The following is a 19,832-nucleotide window of genomic DNA, read 5'->3' as shown; positions in this document are numbered from 1 at the left end:
GGCTTCTGAGAGTGAGGAGCACCACAGTGGCAATGATGCTGGGCTAAGAGTTCAGTCCTAGTTCTCCTCTTTACCTTAAAATCGGTTCAAATCCACCTTGCTACAACTACTTGGACTTTCCTTCTGAAACCAGTGAGGAACTCGGTGGATGATGTTTTGCATTCCTCAGACAAATGTAATGTAGACTAGAAGCAAGATGGCCTAAAAAGGATAATCATCACCTTATGCAATGATGTACACAGCTTTTCTGTGGAGAAAAATCATACATGCAAAAAGCACAGATTAGAAGCAGGGATGCCCCTCTAGAAACTGGATCAGCAGTTAATGATAACTAGACATGTTAGGGCTGGGTAAACCAACCCTCTGGATTAGCCATAAAACATTAGCTTCCTGTTTATTTCCTGATACTGAATAAGCCCTAGTTTTTTCAAGCTGTGGAAAATGGCCAGTACTCTGCATGGTCTGGCTGTGAGCACCTCTTTGCTCCCACTTCACACCATTTTCTTTCTCACTGTCTAGAGCCTTGTCTGTGTACAGTGCTCCTGACCCAGGGCCTTTGCATGTGTTGCCCCCAGGTCCTTCACAAGCAAGGGGCCTTCAGATGGGAATCTAAATTTCTTCACAAAATCTGAAGTTTAGTGTACAACTCAGTTATATCCACACTGTGGATAAAACACAAAAACATGACGGTGAAAAAGTAACCTAATTACCAACACACAGTGATTGCTTGCTGTGTCCAGATCAGTTTTACCTCATTCGTGGGGTGTTATTTTACACCAAGTCTTGCACACATGATGCATATTGTGCTTTGTGCTTGTTTATTTGGCAGGAATGAGATTTATCCCGGATTCCCACATTCCTTGTGGGCCCCCATCTCCTCACCCCTCCCAGGTGTTGGTTGGGTGTGGTAGTCTTGCTCCATCTAGCATTGCTCTGATTCAAATTTTTAAGGTATCTATGAACATCCTCAGTTTCTCCACAGACTCTGTAACAGTTGTTCTCATAGCCCCTCAGGAGAAGAGGACCAAGAAGCCCCCTGGCCTGGCCTCTGCCTAGCTGAGGACTTCCTCTGAGGACCTGAGGGACCATCTGCAAAGTGTTGGAGAACCTCTGCCCCAGGAGCAACCTCCACCTGCTAACCACAAGGAGATGGTTCCTCCTCGTGGGCTGACTTTGGGAATGGTCTAACTCTGGCCCTCTGAGGTCCCAACAGGTCCAGGCTCTAGGTCGTACAGGTGCCTGCCTCAATGACACGCCGTTTATCAGCTGTGTTCCCAGGCAGGTCCCACTTCTCCTTCCTGCCAGTATCTCCTGTCATCATCTCCCAGGAAAACAATGCACCACAATCTTTTGCTCAAAATCTGCTTCTAAGTGGAGCCACACTATGATCTGTCTCAAGAAAGCATTTTGCTATAAGTTGATTCCCAGAGCCCCTGAGCACTCCATACTGCAAGAAGACCTGACCTGGGGCAGGGGAGAAATGTAGAGATTTGGTCCTCCTACTCTAGCCATTGGATCAAATACCCATATCTTGTTAGAAAATAAGCTTTAAATTAATGCAGGCATATTGAATAGCCCCCTAGAGTGATCATGTCTTAACCAGCATACCCTAATTTCGGACAAACCAGGAGCAATGCCCAGACATAAATCTTAATGAACCTTGCTTCATTTGACTCCTGTTTCCAGAACATTACAGATGTTAAGGCATCAACTGCCCTTAGATGATAATTAGACACTTCCCAGACAAGAGATGAGTTTGCACTTTATCCAGGACAAGTAACCATCAGCAGAAGAAGATTCCCTCTTGACAACTACTCTGTGTGAAAGAATGTCTGTGTCCCCAGAGTGCTGCAGACCTAGCCCAGGAAAAATTGTGTTTGTGTGTCCCCTGCCTCATCTGTCACCTTTGCTGAGTGGGCTGTCTGAAGGTAATGAATGCCAGATGCAGCCTGGCCAAGACTCTTCCTGGAGTCACCCTCTGGACACAAGATGCCTGCCCCTAAAGGCTGAAAATTTTTAAAGGGAATTAAATTCTCAGATAAATCAAATCTATTGACCATGGGAATATAGCCTTCATGGGACTATAGTAGGAGCTAAGACCTGAAGCCCCCACCACAAAGGAGAAAACAAACTTGGAAGAAATAGAACAAAGAACATGGCTCTTAGAGGTGACCCAGAAATGGGTGTCCGTTTAGTTTCCACCGTATCACATTTGCACACAGTGATGGTCTGTTCCTCAGTCTTCTTGCAGATAGTCTCCTTACATTACTTATGGTCAATCCTCTGTAACCCTGGAATCAAAGTTGGAGCTTCCCGAAGAGACAGGCAAGGTGGGAGGTGAGTGCTGAGGGGTGGCTGACCCTGCATTGTGTGTGCCTGTTTACACAGAGGTATCCCGGACTGTGGGTCATGGGAACTGGGTCTCATTCATCCTGGAACACGGATGACACTGGGGCAGTATTGGATATCCCTTCTGAGTTAACTATGTTTTCCCCCCGTCTTCAGAAAAATTTCATATTTCTATGCTCTTAATCAGATTATCATCTTCTAAGAATACCTCCCTCCTCAAGGAATATAAAATCATTAAGGGAATATTGTGCCAGAAACTACCGGGAGGGGGGAGTTTACTTCTGAGTGATGCATTAATTCCCTCATTTTCAGTCCTTGCCTGCCTTCCTTCCTTCCTTCCTTCTTTCCTTCCTTCCTTCCTTCCTTCCCTCCATCAGCTGAGAGCTATTTGTTTTATAAACATTTACTTGGGAACTCAACATGAATATAAGAAGAGGTGGAGTTGTTTAGGTGCAGGTAATTTGGGGTCTGAGGACTGTCTTTCAGGAGGCCCCCGACCTGCCTCATGAAATGTAGCATGGAAGCACCCCTCTTTAAGTGAAAAACAATGCAGCATATGCAATGACATGCACACTGTAATGTTCCACCCTGAAAAGAAAAGCATTGATTGTCATTACTGAAGCAATCAACTTGCCCTAATCATTGGGGAGTTAACAAAAAAACAATTGAATTCCCAGATTTTAGGAATTAGAATAGAGTGTGAGGTACATGTGATACTTTACTGACACTGCACATAGTTTCACCTTCCAAGGATAAGCCAGGGCATGAGCTTCGGAGCAATGTCTGTTGAATGTTGCTGGGGAAAATCTGGTCACACCTGCTTTGGGCTGTCACCATGCAGGGCAGTAAGGAGCTGCTCTGTGAAGCATGTGGTCTGAATATTTCATATTTGAAAGAGACTGGGGCAAGGCCAAGTTTCTGCCTTCGTAATCTGCTTTGCTCCTTGTCTGGGCTGTTTCCCAAATTCTGAATTCACAAATTCCTTGGCCCTTGCTGAGCACCAGGAAGGGATGACAGACATGAACTTGGGATCCTTTCTGGAATGGTCTCTACCCTGCTGCTCTCCCTCAGCAATGCCCAGGTCTGTGCCCACCCCCACCTACCATCTCATCTCCTCCCTTCCACTCCCTCTCCTACACGGGCTTCCTTAGGGAGCCCAGAAGCAGTGGGGCTCTTTCTATCGCTTTGCTCCATTCTCCACTGAGCTATCCAAATGAAACAATACACTCAGCAAACAAGGGCTTCATTGGAGAAGTGTCTGTTCATGTCTTCTGGCCATTTTTTTACATGATTATCTGTTTTTTGGGTGTTGAGTTTGAGAAGTTCTTTATAGATCCTGGATATTAGAATTGCAAAGATTAACAAGGCAGGAAACAGCAAACATTGGAGAGGATGTGGAGAAAGGGCAACCTTCTTACGTAGGTGGTGGGAAGGCAAGTTGGTGCAACCACTTCAGAAAACAGTGTAAAGATTCCTCAAAATTTAAAAATAGAGCTACCCTATGACCCAGGAATTGCACTACTGGATATTTACCCAAAAGATACAGATGTAGTGAAAAGAAGGGTCATATGTACCCCAATGTTCATAGCAGCAATGTCCACAATAGCCAAAGTGTCGAAAGAACTGAGATGCCCTTCAACAGACAAATGGATAAAGAAGATGTGGTCCATATACACAATGGAATAATACTCAGGCATCACAAAGGATGACTACCCAACTTTTGTATCAACATGAATGGGACTGGAAGAGATTATGCTGTGTGAAATAATTCAAGCAGAGAAAGTAAATTATCACATGGTTCCACTTACTTGTGCAACATAAGGAATAGTATGTAGGACATTAGAAGGAAAGGAAAATTGAGTTAGGGGAAATCAGAGGTGGGGGATGAACCATGAGAGTCTGTGGACTCTGGGAAACAAACTGAAGGTTTTAGAATGGAGGGAGGTGGGGGGATGTGTTGCCTTGGTGATGGGTATTAAGGAAGGCAAGTATTGCATGGAGCACTGGGTGTTGTATATAAACAATGAATCTTGGAACATTGCATCAAAAAATAATGATGCATTTTATGGTAACTAACATAACACACACACACACACACACACACACACACACACACACACACACACACTCGAAGGAAAACAAACCAACAGACAAGCACTTCCAAGAAGTGCCTGAAGAGGCAGTCTTACATGTTAAAGCAGAAAACTTTGTTCTTTATACTTGCCCCCACTGCACCGATGTAGCAAATAACCTCTGTTTATAAGATAATTACTACCTAGTAGGAGAAATTAAATTATATGCCCAGAATAATTAGTGAATAATTTAATGTGGACAGGGTATCTCACACTCCATGCCAGCCGTAAGACCACAGAACACTGGGTCTGACTCTGGCAGGCACACAGAGGTTGGGGGAATGGCATCCCCCTGCCTGCATGCTTGTGCTGCCTTCTCCTCTGTTCTGTTAGTCAGCTTCCCTAAGTAGGACAACCCTGAACCTGACCAAGTCATCATTCTCCCCAACCCTCCCTGCGGTTTCCCCTAAATGAATGGTTAGGATGTGCACCCTGGACTGCATAGGGAAGGCACTGCAAGGGGAAAAGGAGAGGAGCCAAGGTGGGAAGCAGGGCTGGAGGCAGCTATGGGCACCAATAGCCAAAATGGAGTGAACCCCCTGGTTATTCCAGTGCTCTCTAAGCAAATCCTGGGAGATTTTTTGCTTCAGTTGGTACTGTCAGTGTTGGCTACATGCACATGTGAATTCTTTCACTCAACACATGTGCTTTGGGGGCACACAATGTGCCTGGCACTGCTCTGAGCACTCAGGATGCAGCTGTGAGCAAAACATGCAAAACTTTCTGCCCTCCTCATGCTTCAAGGAAGAGAGTCCAACAGTAAAGAAGCCAGTGCCACCTGTGGTGCAAAGGTGACACACCAGGCAGGAAAAGGGAGAGTAATGGCAGTCTTATAGGATATCTGGGGAAGCTATAATGAGAAATGGCATTTAAGTAAAGCCCCAGATGAAGTGAGGAAGTCGGTCATGTGTGTCTCTGTGTCTCTGGGGTAGAGAGTTCCAGGTTGAGGGAGCATCAAGTGCAAAAGCCCTGAGTCAGGTACTCACTGAGCATATTGCAGGAATAGCACAAAGTTCCCTGTGGGTGAAAGACAGTGAGGTCAGAGTGAATAGGAGTCAGATCTTACAAGATAGTGCTGTCCAATAGAACTTTCTGAGCTGTTGCAAATGGTCTACACTGCGCTGCCAGCTATAGGTGTTAACCACCTGTGGCAGCTGAGCACGTGGCATGTGGTGGTTTGGCTGAGGAACTAATCATTAGGTGTATTTGATTTTAGGTGATCTCAGTTTCAGTAGTTCCGTGTGACTATGGCTGCCATGCTAGTCAGCACAGATGTGTGCTGTTGGCTGCTTGGAGGCCTCCGGTCTTGACCCTCAGTGAGACAAGCCCAAGGGGCCAGGGATGAGGTCAGGTCTGACCCATGTCTCAGCGAGTAAGCTCAGGTGTTGTATTCAGTTTTGACCCTGCTCTGCCAGCTGCTCTTTGGGCACTGGGCCCCCCACGTTATGCGATTTCTCTATACCAAATCTCAGAGAAACCATATTCCACAGGATTCAATGTGAAGAGAAAGGAGTGGCAGAAGCCCCTGCACCTATTAGCAGGTCTGCACCTTTACAATTGTCATTGTTGAATGACCTTGCTTGTAGAAAAATGCTAAAGCCCAGACATGCAGAAAGAAAAAAATCACCAATGTCCTCACCATCCAGAATCATCTAATTTCTAACGTTCTACTCTTATTTTTCATTTGAATTTTTATAAACATCTTTCTAGGGCAACAAGTAAACATTTATATCATTGTTTTCCGTGAATCTATAGAACTCTATGTAGAATTCTTCTGGGATTTTGCTGTTTTTAAACAGTGCTGTTAAGAACACTCTTGAACAAACACCCCTACATTCCTGGAAAGTGACCCTCTTTGGGGAGCCCTGCATTCGAGCCACCCATCTTCTGTCCCACCCTGCTCTGTGTGCTCCCACTCTTTCCTTGGGGTCACACAGAACAGCATGCCAGATGAGCAAGCAGTATTTGGGAGGAATGGGAAGGCAATGCAAGGCCCAGAGGGGGTCGACAGGGGGACTTTATGTGAGGTCTTGAGTGACTCTAAATGACACACCAGAGCCCAGCTTTGCACCCCGAAAATGGCATCCTCACAGTCCAGGCTCAGTAGCCAAGTGAATTGGGATGTGTGAAACACATCATGCCTGGCATTATGACAATCTTATTAAAATATCCTAAGGAAGAAAACCCCAAGGGGACAAGAGCTGTCGCTCTGAGTGGAGGTGTTAGAACTGGGCAGAGAATGGGCCCATTGTATGAGGTGCCAGTGGACCAGCAGGCAGAGCCAAGGGACTCAACATCCCCTTCCTCTGCCGGTGCCTGCTCAGTGCTGGCTGCCACAGAGGAGGCTCCCGCAGGAACTGTAAGCCCCCTTGGAATGCTGTCAGTCTTCCTTGCAATTCTCTAATCTGATGACCCATGAAGAGGATTTTTAGGAACAGCTGCTGTGCGTGATGAATTTCTTGGTGCTGGTGGTTGTGTGTGTTTTTCCTGATTTGGCTTATTGGTATCCACACAGCCTCGCCCAGGCTGGCCTCCTCTCATCTCCTCTCCTCCCTGTTGGTGGCACGATGCCCATGGCCACTTATACCCACAGAACAGCCGCCGATGGAAGACAGAACATAAAATGAACCGGGCTGTTTCTGTCTGCCCTGTAATTTGCCTGAAGTTTTAAAATCTATTTTAATCAAAATTGACTAATTATTTTGGTACCATGTAGCCACAACTTTGCAATTTACAGACTGTGGTTCCCTTACGCTTCTAAATAAAAATCTGTGAAGATTTGGGGGGAGTGCCCTGAAATCTAATTCTTTGCTCCAGGGGCTTGAGGTATAATTCTAAGCAGATTTCAAAAACGGAAGTTGGATCTCAGTGTACCGATGTGGTCTGTGGGAACAGTTCACATGGCACATGCCTGGGGAAGCTCTCACTGCCCGCTACTCTCCCTGGCCACCCTATTGCCACCATGAGACAGACCAGTCCAGACCAGTCATTGGAATCCCTGGCATGGGCAGGGCAGAGAAGACACCTCACCTTTGGGCAAGATGCACCTGAGCCAAAATGGGGTTTGCTTTCAGCAGGGGTTGCTGACCAGCACAGCTTACACTACAAAGTTCTGGAAGGAGTGGCCACTGATTGGGCAGTTCTGGTATTTGGCAAGACGTTTAGCTCTCAGAGCCCAGTGTTGTCCTTCATAAAATAGAAATAACAATAAAAATAGTAACTACACCTATTTCCAGAGTTGCTGTGAGACTCCAGCCAGTGCAGGTATATAAAACTCTTAGTAAACTGAAACAAACAAAAAGCCCTCTAAAAGCTAAGAAACGAAAATACCCATAGACAGAGTTGTTGGCCATGTGCAAGCACTTCCACCTGTAGCATCCTGATGGGTTGGTGTAAAGCTCATTAGCTCCACGTCTGTGTCCTGTGCTGAGAGAAGTGGCTGCTCTTTTATACCTGATCCTCCACCCCTCCCACGGGCCCTCTGGTCACCGTCACCCCTGCCCTGGGACTGTCACTACAGGTGCCTCCCTTCCCAGACCTCGCCAGCTCCTCGTGCAGAGGACCCTTTGCATTGTGGCTAAGCCACCCAAAGCTGCTGACACTCTCCTGTTTCCAGAGTGAGAGTCTGGAGGCCAAGTAGCCTTGACATATGGCTGCTTGTCTGGAGACACACAGCCATGAAGACACTCAGGCCCAGCCTAGAACACTGCACCCCTCCATTCAGATCAAAGATGTTGGCTTCCCAGCAGGCTGACACATGCACATCTCTCCCTGGCCAGCCCTCCAGCCCCGGGTCTCACCTGTGAATTGTCCATTCCAGGGGTGGCTCAGTGCCATTTCCAGATAGTCATAAGGACCATGATTCTCATTTCCCTTCATTGTTTGAGAGACCTTATGGAAAGCAGTGCTACAGAGTGAAAAGCATAGAAATTTCACAGACCGGGCTCTGTCTCGGGGAAGCCCTGTGGTCCAGACTCGTGGAGTGGCTGGCACCCCAGGGGCCAGTGTCTTCCTAGGGTAGAGAACCTGCTTGGTAGGAAGGAGCCAGCTCCCTGTGACAAGGGATCCCTCCCAGTCTCTGACCCATGGTGGGAGGGCGGTGTGCATGTGTGCAAGTGTGTGATGGGTGGATGGGGGCTGTGTAGACAATGCATAGCCCACTTCAAGCACCGGGCCTCTGGAGAGGGTCCTTATTTGTGATTTGAATGAGACCAAGAGAATGTGCCTGTTCTCCCTCAACGACACAGAAACAGAATACTAGTGGGAAGTTCCCATTAATTCCCAGCAGCCCTGTGGCTGTCTGCACACTGACAGGAGGCTCTGAATGGCAGTGATATGTGCATTTAGTTAACCCAAATAGGGAGGGGGCCCATGGCCCCCTGGGGACTTCATCTGTCTGTCCATGCACCGGAATGTCAGGGGCAGTACACAGTGGCACTGCTGGGGTGGTCGTGGCAGTGATGGTGTCCACATAGCACAAGGCTCACTCACACTCAGTGTCCACCTGGGTGTTTGGGGCCTCAGGTCAGTGCCTGCCCTGAAGCCACCTGAGGCAGCGACCAGGCTGTCTGCAGCGTGCACCGAGTACCTTTGCCTGCCCTACAGCCGGAGGCTGTGTGTTTAACCACCGCTGGCACTGGCAAAGGGAGTGAGGAAGCTAATGACCCTCTCAGGAAGAGATGCTCTGGTTCTTTTTTAGGAAACAAAATCTGGAGTAAAATGTGATTCTGTCTTTGTATAAAATAAGCATGGAGATACGCTGGCCCTGGTTTTTGGATGAACCAGCATAAGTGTGCCATGTTTTAATGAGGAGAAAAGATTCATGATGGGGACCCAACAAATGGAACAACCCATGAGGCGAAAAGCATCCTGTAGGCACAGCATCTAGAGGTGGGGTGGTGGGGGGACACCAGCTGTCTAGCATCCTGGAGCTAGGGAGCCTTCTGCAGGGAGGTTTGATCCATGGTTCCCATACTTGGTGAGTGCTGGAGCCTTTCGAGCTACTTTTTACAAATCCCTGTGCCAGTCCCTGAACCCTGCACCAGACTCCCTAGGAGGTTCTGCCAGGCCTGGGATGAGCCCATGGGCTTGCCAAATGGCCTCATAACAGAGCTGCTTTCTCATGAAGCAGCCATCAGCTCCTCTGGAAGGAACGTGGACACCCAGGGTTGACGCTAGGCCCAGCAATGTCCTAACTCAGATCAGAGTCTGAGGAAATGAAGGGGTTTCAAGGAGTATCCCCTTGCCCCAAGCGGCCCCTGCCTAACCCTGTAAACAAGTTTGAAGTCTTAGAATAAAGAAAGGAGTCCACATGCTGGTGAGTGTGCCTTCTGAATGTGCCCATCCCATCCTCGCATAGGTTAAACTTCTGTCCCCATCCTGTGTCCCTGGATCCCAAAGATCTGTGAAATAATGGACTTCTGTAGTATTTGATCTTCTATGGAACCCAAGAGCCAAGTACTTGGAATTTTTCTCCTCCTATTCTTGATAAAGTTTTCCTTAACTGGGGCCTTCCTTTCTTCCTTTCTCGGAGAAGGAATCTTCCTTCCTATCACTGCACAGTAGCATCAGTGACCATCCCAGTTTCGACATCCACATTTGGGGCATTGTAGAGTGACTCCATTGTTAATGATCTCTTCTTCTGTCCCATCCCTGCCCATTTCTCTCTTGCAGAGCGACTACTCAAGTGACACAGAGAGTGAGGACAACTTCCTCATGATGCCCCCAAGGGACCACTTGGGCCTCAGCGTCTTCTCCATGCTCTGCTGCTTCTGGCCTTTAGGCATCGCGGCCTTCTACTTGTCCCATGAGGTAAGCCTCTCTCCATCGGCCCCACATGCAGCACAGTGAGGCCACTGAGGAAGAGAGCCCGAGAAGACTGTGCAGCTCAGGTTTTCCCACGTGGCCTGCATTGTATGGAGGACAGGCCCAGGAGAGAAAGAGATCAGGAGGCCTCACCTCAGCCTGCTGGGACTGCTTCATGGCCCCCAGGGCAAGGCAGGCTGTCCTCAGGAAGAGGGCTTCCTGACAAAAGCAGGCTGGGATGTGGAATGGACTCAGCCCTGGGAGGCACCCTAGACTTGCTGGGAAAGTAGGTGGGGCATGGGGGTGGATCTCTCTGCAGTCAGTCTCATTCATACAAAATAGGTTCTAGTTTCCAGCAGTCCATGTGTGCCCCTCCCTAGCTGAAGTTTTGCTGGAGGACATGGCCCATCGGATGGTGAATCTTGCCCTCCTTCCTTCAGCATGAGGGCTTCTGGGGGTCGGTACCCAGGCCTTTTTCATGCAAAGCATCCTTCTTGTTGTGCCTTCATGGAAGACAGGCTTTGAAAGATATTCTCTAGCAAATGAAGAGTACTCGCATAGAAACAGTCTCAGTCCTGGTTTTTGTTACTCTGCCAACCCCCGAGTGTCTCAGCATCCCCACACCCACACCATCATCCCAGCCAGACCATAGGAAGGCGGCTCCCTGGATCAGCAGGGTGAGCGCAGAGCCCACAATCATGTGTGTCCTTGGGGCATGCCGAGCATCCCTCAGCAGCCAGTGCTCCCTTTCCTGCTTCTAGGGTTCTGGGGCTCTGACAGGTCTTGGGTTAGAAACATTTATTTCTCCTGGCTTGAAAACAGGTCTCCTGGCTGAGTCCAGCAGTAACCTCTCACTGCTTTTTACAGGGTTCTGTGCTGACCTCATTTTGTTTGGTGAGAGGAGAGTCCCTTGATACATTTACCTTTCTCTCCTCCTTCCTTCTGTGACATCATGGAGGAGCAGGGAAGAGCAGTGAACACCCCTGAGAACAGATGCTTCTTAGCAGGGACTCTGGAGAGACCCCTCCAAGAAGTAATGAAGCAGGCCCACCTCCCAGCCCTGCTCTGTAGTCCAGATTCTACAAGCTACTGGGTGGGGCCAGATGGAGGATGGGGCAGTCCTGCACTGCTGGGGTTGTGTTGAGCAGTTGTTCCTTATCCAGCTTGGCCTGGGGGATCTGTCTGACCTTCACTTTTGTGAGTTTCTCCTACAAATGCCAAAAACACCCTTCTCTGGGGAAATAGGCATGGGCCAGGGAGCAAGACTCCAGGCCTGGCAGAGGCCTGGGTAGCTGTGTGGGGGGAGTCAGACCTGGGTATACCTCGACCCCAAGAAGGGGACATGGGCACTACTACATGGGCGAGGATTGGGGCACACAGTGGGGTTGGGAGACAGACGTGTACACAGATGCCCTCAGTGTGCAGAACATGCTCTGAAGAAGATCCCCAAGGCCCAGAGCCTGTCCTCTCCTGTGTAAACTGCACCCGGAACATGCGTGAGCAAGCTGCAAAGGGTAGTCTCACTATTAGAAAAGGAAGGACAGGAGTATGGGACATAGAGAACCAGCTTCTCCCACATCACAGGGAATTCAGGCTTTTCCCATGAGATGTATGTGTGACATCAGCCTTCACCCATGAATCCCAGTCCCGCCAACTGTAGTGGTAAGGCGGGGCAGGTCACTCTTAACCTCCTGGGTCAACCCAGCTGAGAAAGCCGTTTACCTACCTTGTCTGGGGTTGTTGGGAAGTACCATTGACATCAGAGCTATATTTTGATTGCCAAATTTTACAATGGGATATTTTCCCCTTGGATTCCATGGGGGCGGATGTTACCTGCTCAAAGGTGTGGCAGCCAACATCAGCGTGAATGTGCAGACAGGGCGCTGGGCAGAAATGAGCTCTGGTAAATGACTGGCCACAGGGAAAGGCTGGAGAGGCTGCCCTGTCTTGGCTGCTCCACATCCTAGGTGAGGCCCCATCTCTGGAGCAGGACGAACTGTGCACAGGATCTCTGTCTGAAAGATTGCAACTATAATAAATATCAGGGCCACAACTGCCAAGGCTGGCATTTAGGTTCTTTCTCGGAAAGTAATTTTATTCTTCACACCTTAAGAACCTCTTACTTGGGCCTGATGTGTCATGACGGTTAACACCTTTGGTTGTAAAGACCATTCTGATTATTCGTTTCACAGCGAATGTGAAATGCAGTGTCTGTGGAGGCCTCTGGTCACACTGCTCTGAAGTGAAAAGCAAATACTTTTGAATGCCTGCAGCATTGAAATTAGAGGACGGGCTCCGGGGTCCCTCCAACTCCCAGGCTCTCAGTCCTTCTTTTCCTAGTACTGTGAGCATGGATTTCCTTCAGTGGAACCCCAGCAAAGAAAGGGTACTACATCTTTTGGAGAACTCTCTTCAGGTTAGTGCCTATCACAGGACCCATGTCCCGAACCTTCTCCCCACAACGCTTGCTGTTTGACAGCCTAGAGCTTTGGCAGCTCAGGGCTTTCCTGCAGATCTGGGGGACACCCAGTCCCGGGCACATGGTGCTCCAGCCCAGCCATCAGGCTGCTGTGCATTCTGTGTGTCTCTTCAGCCCAACTGCAGACACAAAATCTGCAGCAGGCATTGGAGGGGAGAGGATAGGGCACATCATAGAACAGACACTCTGAGAGTCATTACACTTGATTAAATCAGTGCTTTCCTGAGCAAAGGCAGCTGGGAGCTCTCCCTGCATGCACGGAGAGAGGAGAGCCCAGAGCCAAGCCCATTTCTCCGGGGTCCTTTGTGGGCTGCTCCCAGGGCCTGCTGCTGCCCTCAGGTGTGGGGGTACTGAGGCAGGAAGGTCACAGCCATCTGGGAAGACAGGATCCCTCACATTGCAAATGCTATTCACAAGGAAATCTTCGATGCCTAAGTGTGATTTGGGGTGATTTCTTTTCCTTTTTTCATAGATCAGATCTCAGTGTAGTCACTGACAATTACATCATGTCTGTGTGTTGTCAAAATAATCACTCAGCAAGCCATTCAGAAATGTGTGAGTCCATTCCAGGCAAACAAAACAAAGCAAATCTCAATGAATAGATGACACAGGGCAGTGGGGAGGAGAATTAATAGGTTCCCTGGACTTACAAAACCTGGCTTATTTTTTATTCTGCCTTATTCCAGCTGGGTCCAGGTCAGCAGGCAACTTTACCACACCTCAGCTTCCTGATCCACAAAATGGTATCAGAATAGCCTACAGCATGTAGCCAGTTAGGCCACAGAAGTGAACATAGAGAGATGGTCCCTGCAAGGTTCCTGCAAAGTATCAGGGGCTGACCGTGCTCTACTGGAAATCCCAGTTGTCTATACCCATGTGGGTCCCTCATGAAGGGAGACCTGGAAGGAGACAGAGGATATTTTCTCCAACAGATTTTATAATTCAAATAAGGTTAGTTAAGTAATGGGGACAATAGTACTGAAGGTGTTAGCAAGCTAGGTGATAGCTGCTGAGCACGTCATAGGTGCTGGTCCCACGTTAAATACTGTGCACATGCTTTCTCGGGGCCGGGTCCTGACCAGCAGCATCAACACACCAGCACAGTTTGCAATGCACGTTGCCTGACCTCACCAAAGACCTGCTGGGTCAGAGCATCGGGGAAAGGGCCTGGTAATCTGCATTTGAGCATAGGGCATCTGTGATGCAGCACTGCCATCATATCACTCTCTGGGCCATGAAATCGGGGTTCAGCAAAGTCGGATGTTGTCCTAAGGTCGGGGTGTCTGGCCATGCGCTGAGACTACTGGTATGGCCTGGTGCAGAGCACCTCTGGAGGAGGCAGCTGCCTGGGCCCACGGGGATGGAGGACTCAAGAGTCCACGTGGAGGCCGGTGGGGGGAGGGGCATGACATTTGTCCACAGCCTTGTTTTACTCCAGCTGCATCAGTTGTCCGACCCAGCTCTCAATGCAAGCAGGTTTTATAAATCAATTCATAGGGCAGGAAGTGTCGTGTACAATGTTGGTAGCTCCACCTAGGAACCGAGGCTTCTGAATAATGTGGAGGATAGAAATGAAGCCCTAATTTGCTGAGTGCCTGCTGGGAGCTGGTTACTGAGCACATCTTTTCTTATTTAATCTTTGCGATGAGTTTGAAAGGTGGGCAGTTGTTATCGTTTTATGGATGAGAAAACTGAAGTTTCAAAGGGTTAAATGATGTATAGAAATTGGAGAGATAGCAAGTATGAGTACATGAGGTAAATAGCAATATTTCTAACCCTTAAAACCCAATCTTCTGCAATATAGTTTGACTTTTATCTGTTTGCAAACAAAAATAGTAGTACAGTACTTGTTTCTAAATCCACCATGCCTTACTGCACTTAAAGCATGTTGTAGTAAGAAAGAAAGGTCCATTCTAGACAAGATAGTGGTGCTTGCCCTCAGTACCTTTACCTTTACTCAATCCCACAGGGCAGGTGCTATCAAGACAGAGGTTGGGGACCCTCCCCCAGGAGGCGTTGGGTCTGGAGCTGAGCCTCAGACAGGCTGGAGGGTTGCTTGAGCTGCCTCTGTGGCAAACATCTCCTGCATTCCAGTAGTTATTATGTCTTGATTTCATTCCATTTTATAAAATGTTTCTTTCTTTTACTAACTGCAAAATTATAATGGAAATTAAATGAGAAAAGGGTATTAAAACCAGATTAAAACCAGATTATGAATAGCACTAGCAAAGGGAATTAGAAAAATTAGGGAGAAAAAAGAGGAAACTCTGTATATGAAAAATAGAAGAATGAGAGTACAACCCGGCCTATAAGAGTGTCCTTAAATACAGTCATTCATCTGCTATTTATTGAGCACCTACTATGCGCCAGGCCCTGCTCCGTGTGCAGGGATGCAGCGGTGAACAAAGCACAGAACTCCACCTTCACAGAGTCAACATTCTTATCAAGAAAAGTGGAGAACACACACACATAAACTTCAAGTGTCCAATAGAGATACATTATACAAGAGAAAAATTAAGTAGGAAATGGATATGGAACATACATTTTTAAATAGGTGGCCATGGAAAGGCTTGTTGAGGCAGTGCCATTTCATGATGAAATTACAGACTGGCCAGGTGGACCTCTTGAGGAAGAATATCTCAGGCAGAGGGATAACCAGCACAAAGGAAGAGTGGGGAACATGCCTGGTGCACACAGGGAATGATGTGGAAGCCACTGTGGTTGCAGCAGGTGCCCTCTGGGTGTGGAAGAGAAAATGAGCCAAGAGAGGGGCAAGTGGGGGCAGACTTCACAGTGCCTTTTAGGTTGTAACAGTGACTCAGGCTTTTTATTTGGGCCGAGAAGCCACTGGGGTATTTGAGCAGAGGAAAGACACCACCTGTGTATACTCTATCAAGCGAGCCTGTAGAGGATGAGGGTAGAAGCTGGGACACCTTGCTGGAGACTGGTATAATCATCCAGGAATAGACCATCCAGCAGTGTTCTGGACCACAGAATCCTCCCCTCTTGTGTTCTCAGTGAAATAGCAACCCTGATAATAGCTCTTAGGGATGTGTCTGTCCTTTCCCCATCTGACTTCAGTAGGACTGGATAATATTAAATTATGGGAGAGAACCAGGCAATCCTTAGTAGTAATATATATGAAAGGTACTTACTATTTTTCCTGAATTTGACTTTCTCTAGCAGAGTAGAAACACAAGTCGAGTACATTGCAAACTGTTTTTTTTTTCCCTCTGAATAAGTGACTGTGTAAATTTTACAAAGGTGGAGGAAAACAATTATGGAATTTGGGGCATAAACACCTGTTGCTCAGATCAGCCCTGGTAGAAGACATGAGGGACAGCATCACTGTCCAGCAGGAATGAAATGCTTCTCTCCTGAATCTCCACCTTGGATATCAATACTAATTGATTACGGCTGATTCATAGGATTCTTGTCAATGTTTTCACCCCATTTCCGAGAAAGACCCCAAACTTTTCTGTAATCACTCTCAAGACGTGCCTCTCAAAGAGGGTGAGGACACAGTTTCCTTGCAGACTGCCAAATAATGCCATTTGTTGGATTCACTTATGTAGCTGGTTCTTGAGCCACCATTCTAATGGAGCTGAAAGAACCAACCCATGGGGCCATCAGGACTTGGATGACTTGTCTCATCTTCCACTTTATTGACATTGAAAGAACAAACTGATTGCTCTTAGAAAAATGCGAGATTGGTCAGATTACTTAAAAATATGAAGCAGGAAACCGTTAGGGACTTCTGCTCAGTGCCTAGACTTCTGACCTCTTGCAGCTGGAATGATTCCCATGTTGTGTATCTCTCTCTCTCTCTCTCTCTCTCTCTGTGTGTGTGTGTGTGTGTGTGTGTGTGTTTATTTTGCCACCTGGAGAGATGATTAAATGTGAAGACACCTTTTTCTTTGTTACATCACTTCTCCACAGTGCCCACACATGTGTTTACCTCCATGTGGTTTCTGGGTCCTTGCTCTTGCCCCCCACACACCCAGACGTCAATATGACCATCAACTAGTCACCTTCATGTTTACGTGATTAGTCTCTGTGCCTACTATGGGGCACTCCAGTGTCACTCCCTATACACACGTGTGGCTCATGCAGGAGGCAAAGGAGTAGTAGCCCTTGTTGCTGGGATGCAGGGAGCTTCACGACACCATAGAGAGGTGCATGTGGTGTCTGGGGCATGCTGAAGAGATGGGATTGTTTCCTCCATGATCAGGAAAGGGATTGGCCCTGAATTTGCTCATCCTTCCTTCCTTACCCCCAGCCTATCACCCAAGGCCTCTCAAGGTCTTCCAGGATGCACTTGGAGGAGCCGCCTTGGCAGCGTTGCTCAGGAGAGAGATGATGGATGTCCACTGTGCATTTTTCTGCAACTAAAAATGCAAGCTGAAGGGGAGAAATAGTGTGTGCAGAAGAGATTCTGGCTTTATGTTGTGGGAAAGGCTATGTGTGTTTTTCCTTGTTTCTGTTCTAGTATTTCAGGACGTGCTTCAACTTCTCCAGGGACTGCCCCATTCCTTGTTATGTCTGATTCTGAAAGAACTACAGTTATTAGGCTGTGTATCAGTTTTGGCCTTATTCTCCAGGAGACGCTGGGCTGAGAGAGAGTGAGCCTTTGCTGCAGTGAATGACGGAGGCCCTGGCCCAGGCCTGGGAGCTGGAATGCCTCAGGCTACTACTTCCCCTGTGTGGCCCTGGGAGATGCGTAACACCACTGCAGCAGGCTGATGGGCACCAAGCAGAAAAATCTGTCACCCTCCTGGACTTGCCCCAGGCTCCCTAGACGTGGAACCTACAGCAAGGTTGGGGCATTAATGCTTTATTTAGAGGTACATAGAAGGAAGGAAAGAAATGGAAGTGCCTTACCACGCTGGTTACCACCTCCCAGCTCACAGGACCATTCTGGCAGGGGCCACTGGAGAGGGAGTGTTGTCCCACTCCCATGGCCTGCACAGGTGGAGTGTCATGCTGCCTTGGCTGTGGTGGGGGAAAGGCCTGGGCCAGAGCAGTCAGTGACCAGCCAGAGGCAGGAGGCTGAGGGACTCTGAGCTGCAGGAGATGTGTCTCATGCCTTTCCTCCTGTCCCTTCTCCAGGAAGCACAGGTGCTGAGCTAGTCACCTGGGCATCAACAACCTGAGGTTCTATCCTGTTATCGCCCGAGGGCTGCCCCTCCTCCACGGACACAGGAGCATTGATAATGTAGCAGGAAGACTCTCTGTGGTCTGCACTGACCTGACACCAAAAGGAAAGTGGGTGGTATAATAAGCTGACATCCAGCCTTTATCCTGTACTAGGCAAGAGCAGCACCCTTCCATGGAGTGAGAACTACAGTAAGAGCATTGCCTTAAATTCAAGCTGGGCAGGGTGCAAAGTGCTTTATGGGCACCTAATTCTCATAAAGGCCCTATAGAAGGAGGTAGCAGTATTATCACCACTGCACAGCTGGGAAAGGTGGATAGACCCTGTTCACATCAGGGTCTGTGCTATTTATGAATCTTTCAGATGCACTCAGATCCACTTCTGTGGAGGAAGTTTACTGTGGATAACATTTCATCCTCATGAGGACCATTGGCCAAGACACAGGTTCTCTTGGGCCCAGCAAGTAAGGAAGCAGAAGCTTAGCAAGTTTGTTTATTCAGGATCACAATAGCAGGTTCACTGGCACACCAAAAGGGGGGTCCTGGGGGTTAGGCTGTACGGAATCACTGCAATGCCAAGAGAGTTCCTCTGTACCAGCATTTGGTACCGAGAAGTTCTAATTCAGTCTCATCCATGATCACTTTTTTTTTTTTTTAAATTTAATGCTGATTTGAGTTCCCATGTAAAAATTATCTTTTATTAATTTTCTTATCAGTCCCCATTTATCCTTCCAACAAGAACAAGTTTGTGGCTTGAAAAATTATCCCATGGTTGTTTGTTGGAAGAATCAGCCAATTGATTCCTTTTTTAAGTCTTCCTTTATTACAATGTTTAGCTCTCCGAGAGTGGGATATATTGTTATACATTTCTGAAAGTCAGAAAAACGGAAAGGGACTGGAAAGAAAATAACTCCAAATACAGGCAATAACTAGCTTTTCTCTCCTTTGCACAAGTGTGTTTGTGTTTACTTTTCATGTTTTGTGTGTGTATGTGTCTGTGTGTGTGTGTGTGTGTGTTCTTTGGGTTTTTTAAGATTTTATTTTTAAGTAGTATTTACCCCCATCATGGGGCTCAAACTCACAACCCCGAGATCAAGAGTTGCATGCTCCACCAACTGAGCCAGCCAGGTGCCCCTATTTGTGTGTTTGTTTTAACATCATTAATGTGAACGTGATTTTCAAACCATTCTTAGTTTGAAAATAACACTCAGAACAGTACACATGTATAACCACATAGCTTAACAAATTAGTCTAAAGCAGGTGGCCAAGTAACCATCAGCTAGGTCAAGAAATACAATACCTCCATGTCCCCCTGCCACATTCCCTTCTGACCTTGGCCCCTGACCCCACCAGTGAGTATGGTCATGACTTCCATAGGGCTCGCTTCTTTGCATCTTTATTATTTATTCCCTACATTTACTTTCCCAAGCCCTCATTACTTTATCTTTCCTGACTACACTTGCAAAAGCTGTGATCAGTATAAGTGACATCCTTATAGTGTCTCAGGTGTCTAAAGGAAAATTTCCAACCTTAATAGAGACATAAGAGCTTTCAGATATCTTATTTTTTAATCATGAAAGGATGTCGAACTTATCAAAAGCTTTTTGTGCAAATGAAAAAATTTATATGAGTGTTTTCCTTCAACCTACAACAAAGCAAATTGCCTTGGCTGATTGAAAAATGTCAAACTGAGCTTGCATTCATTGCCTTGTTTTTCTGTTCCCTGAAAGTTTATATAAAACTGAAATTATTTATTTGTTTTCTCTCTCATGGTATTCACTGGTGGAGCCATCTGGGCCTGGAGCTTTCTTTGGAGGAAGATTTTTAGTTACTGATTTAATGTATTTAACATTGATAAGTTAGGTTGCATTCTGGAAAGTTGTATTTTTCTAGAATTTTGTCAGTTTCATCTA

At 47.4% G+C, this 19,832-nt stretch overlaps 1 protein-coding gene across 3 annotated transcripts in view; it reads left to right on the top strand.

The window, feature by feature from the left end:
- Positions 1 to 19,832, top strand: part of SYNDIG1 (synapse differentiation inducing 1) — a 179,851-nt gene that overhangs the window by 99,726 nt on the left and 60,293 nt on the right. For all 3 annotated transcript variants that reach the window (XM_047746679.1, XM_047746681.1, XM_047746680.1), the window contains exon 3: positions 10,155 to 10,292. In XM_047746679.1, the coding sequence (XP_047602635.1) occupies positions 10,155 to 10,292 (138 nt within the window). The remainder of the gene's footprint in view (positions 1 to 10,154; positions 10,293 to 19,832) is intronic.

This window comes from Lutra lutra, chromosome 9 (assembly GCF_902655055.1).
Source record: "Lutra lutra chromosome 9, mLutLut1.2, whole genome shotgun sequence".
In the NCBI taxonomy this organism is placed as follows: domain Eukaryota; kingdom Metazoa; phylum Chordata; class Mammalia; order Carnivora; family Mustelidae; genus Lutra; species Lutra lutra.
This window is presented reverse-complemented; position numbering and strand designations above follow the sequence as displayed.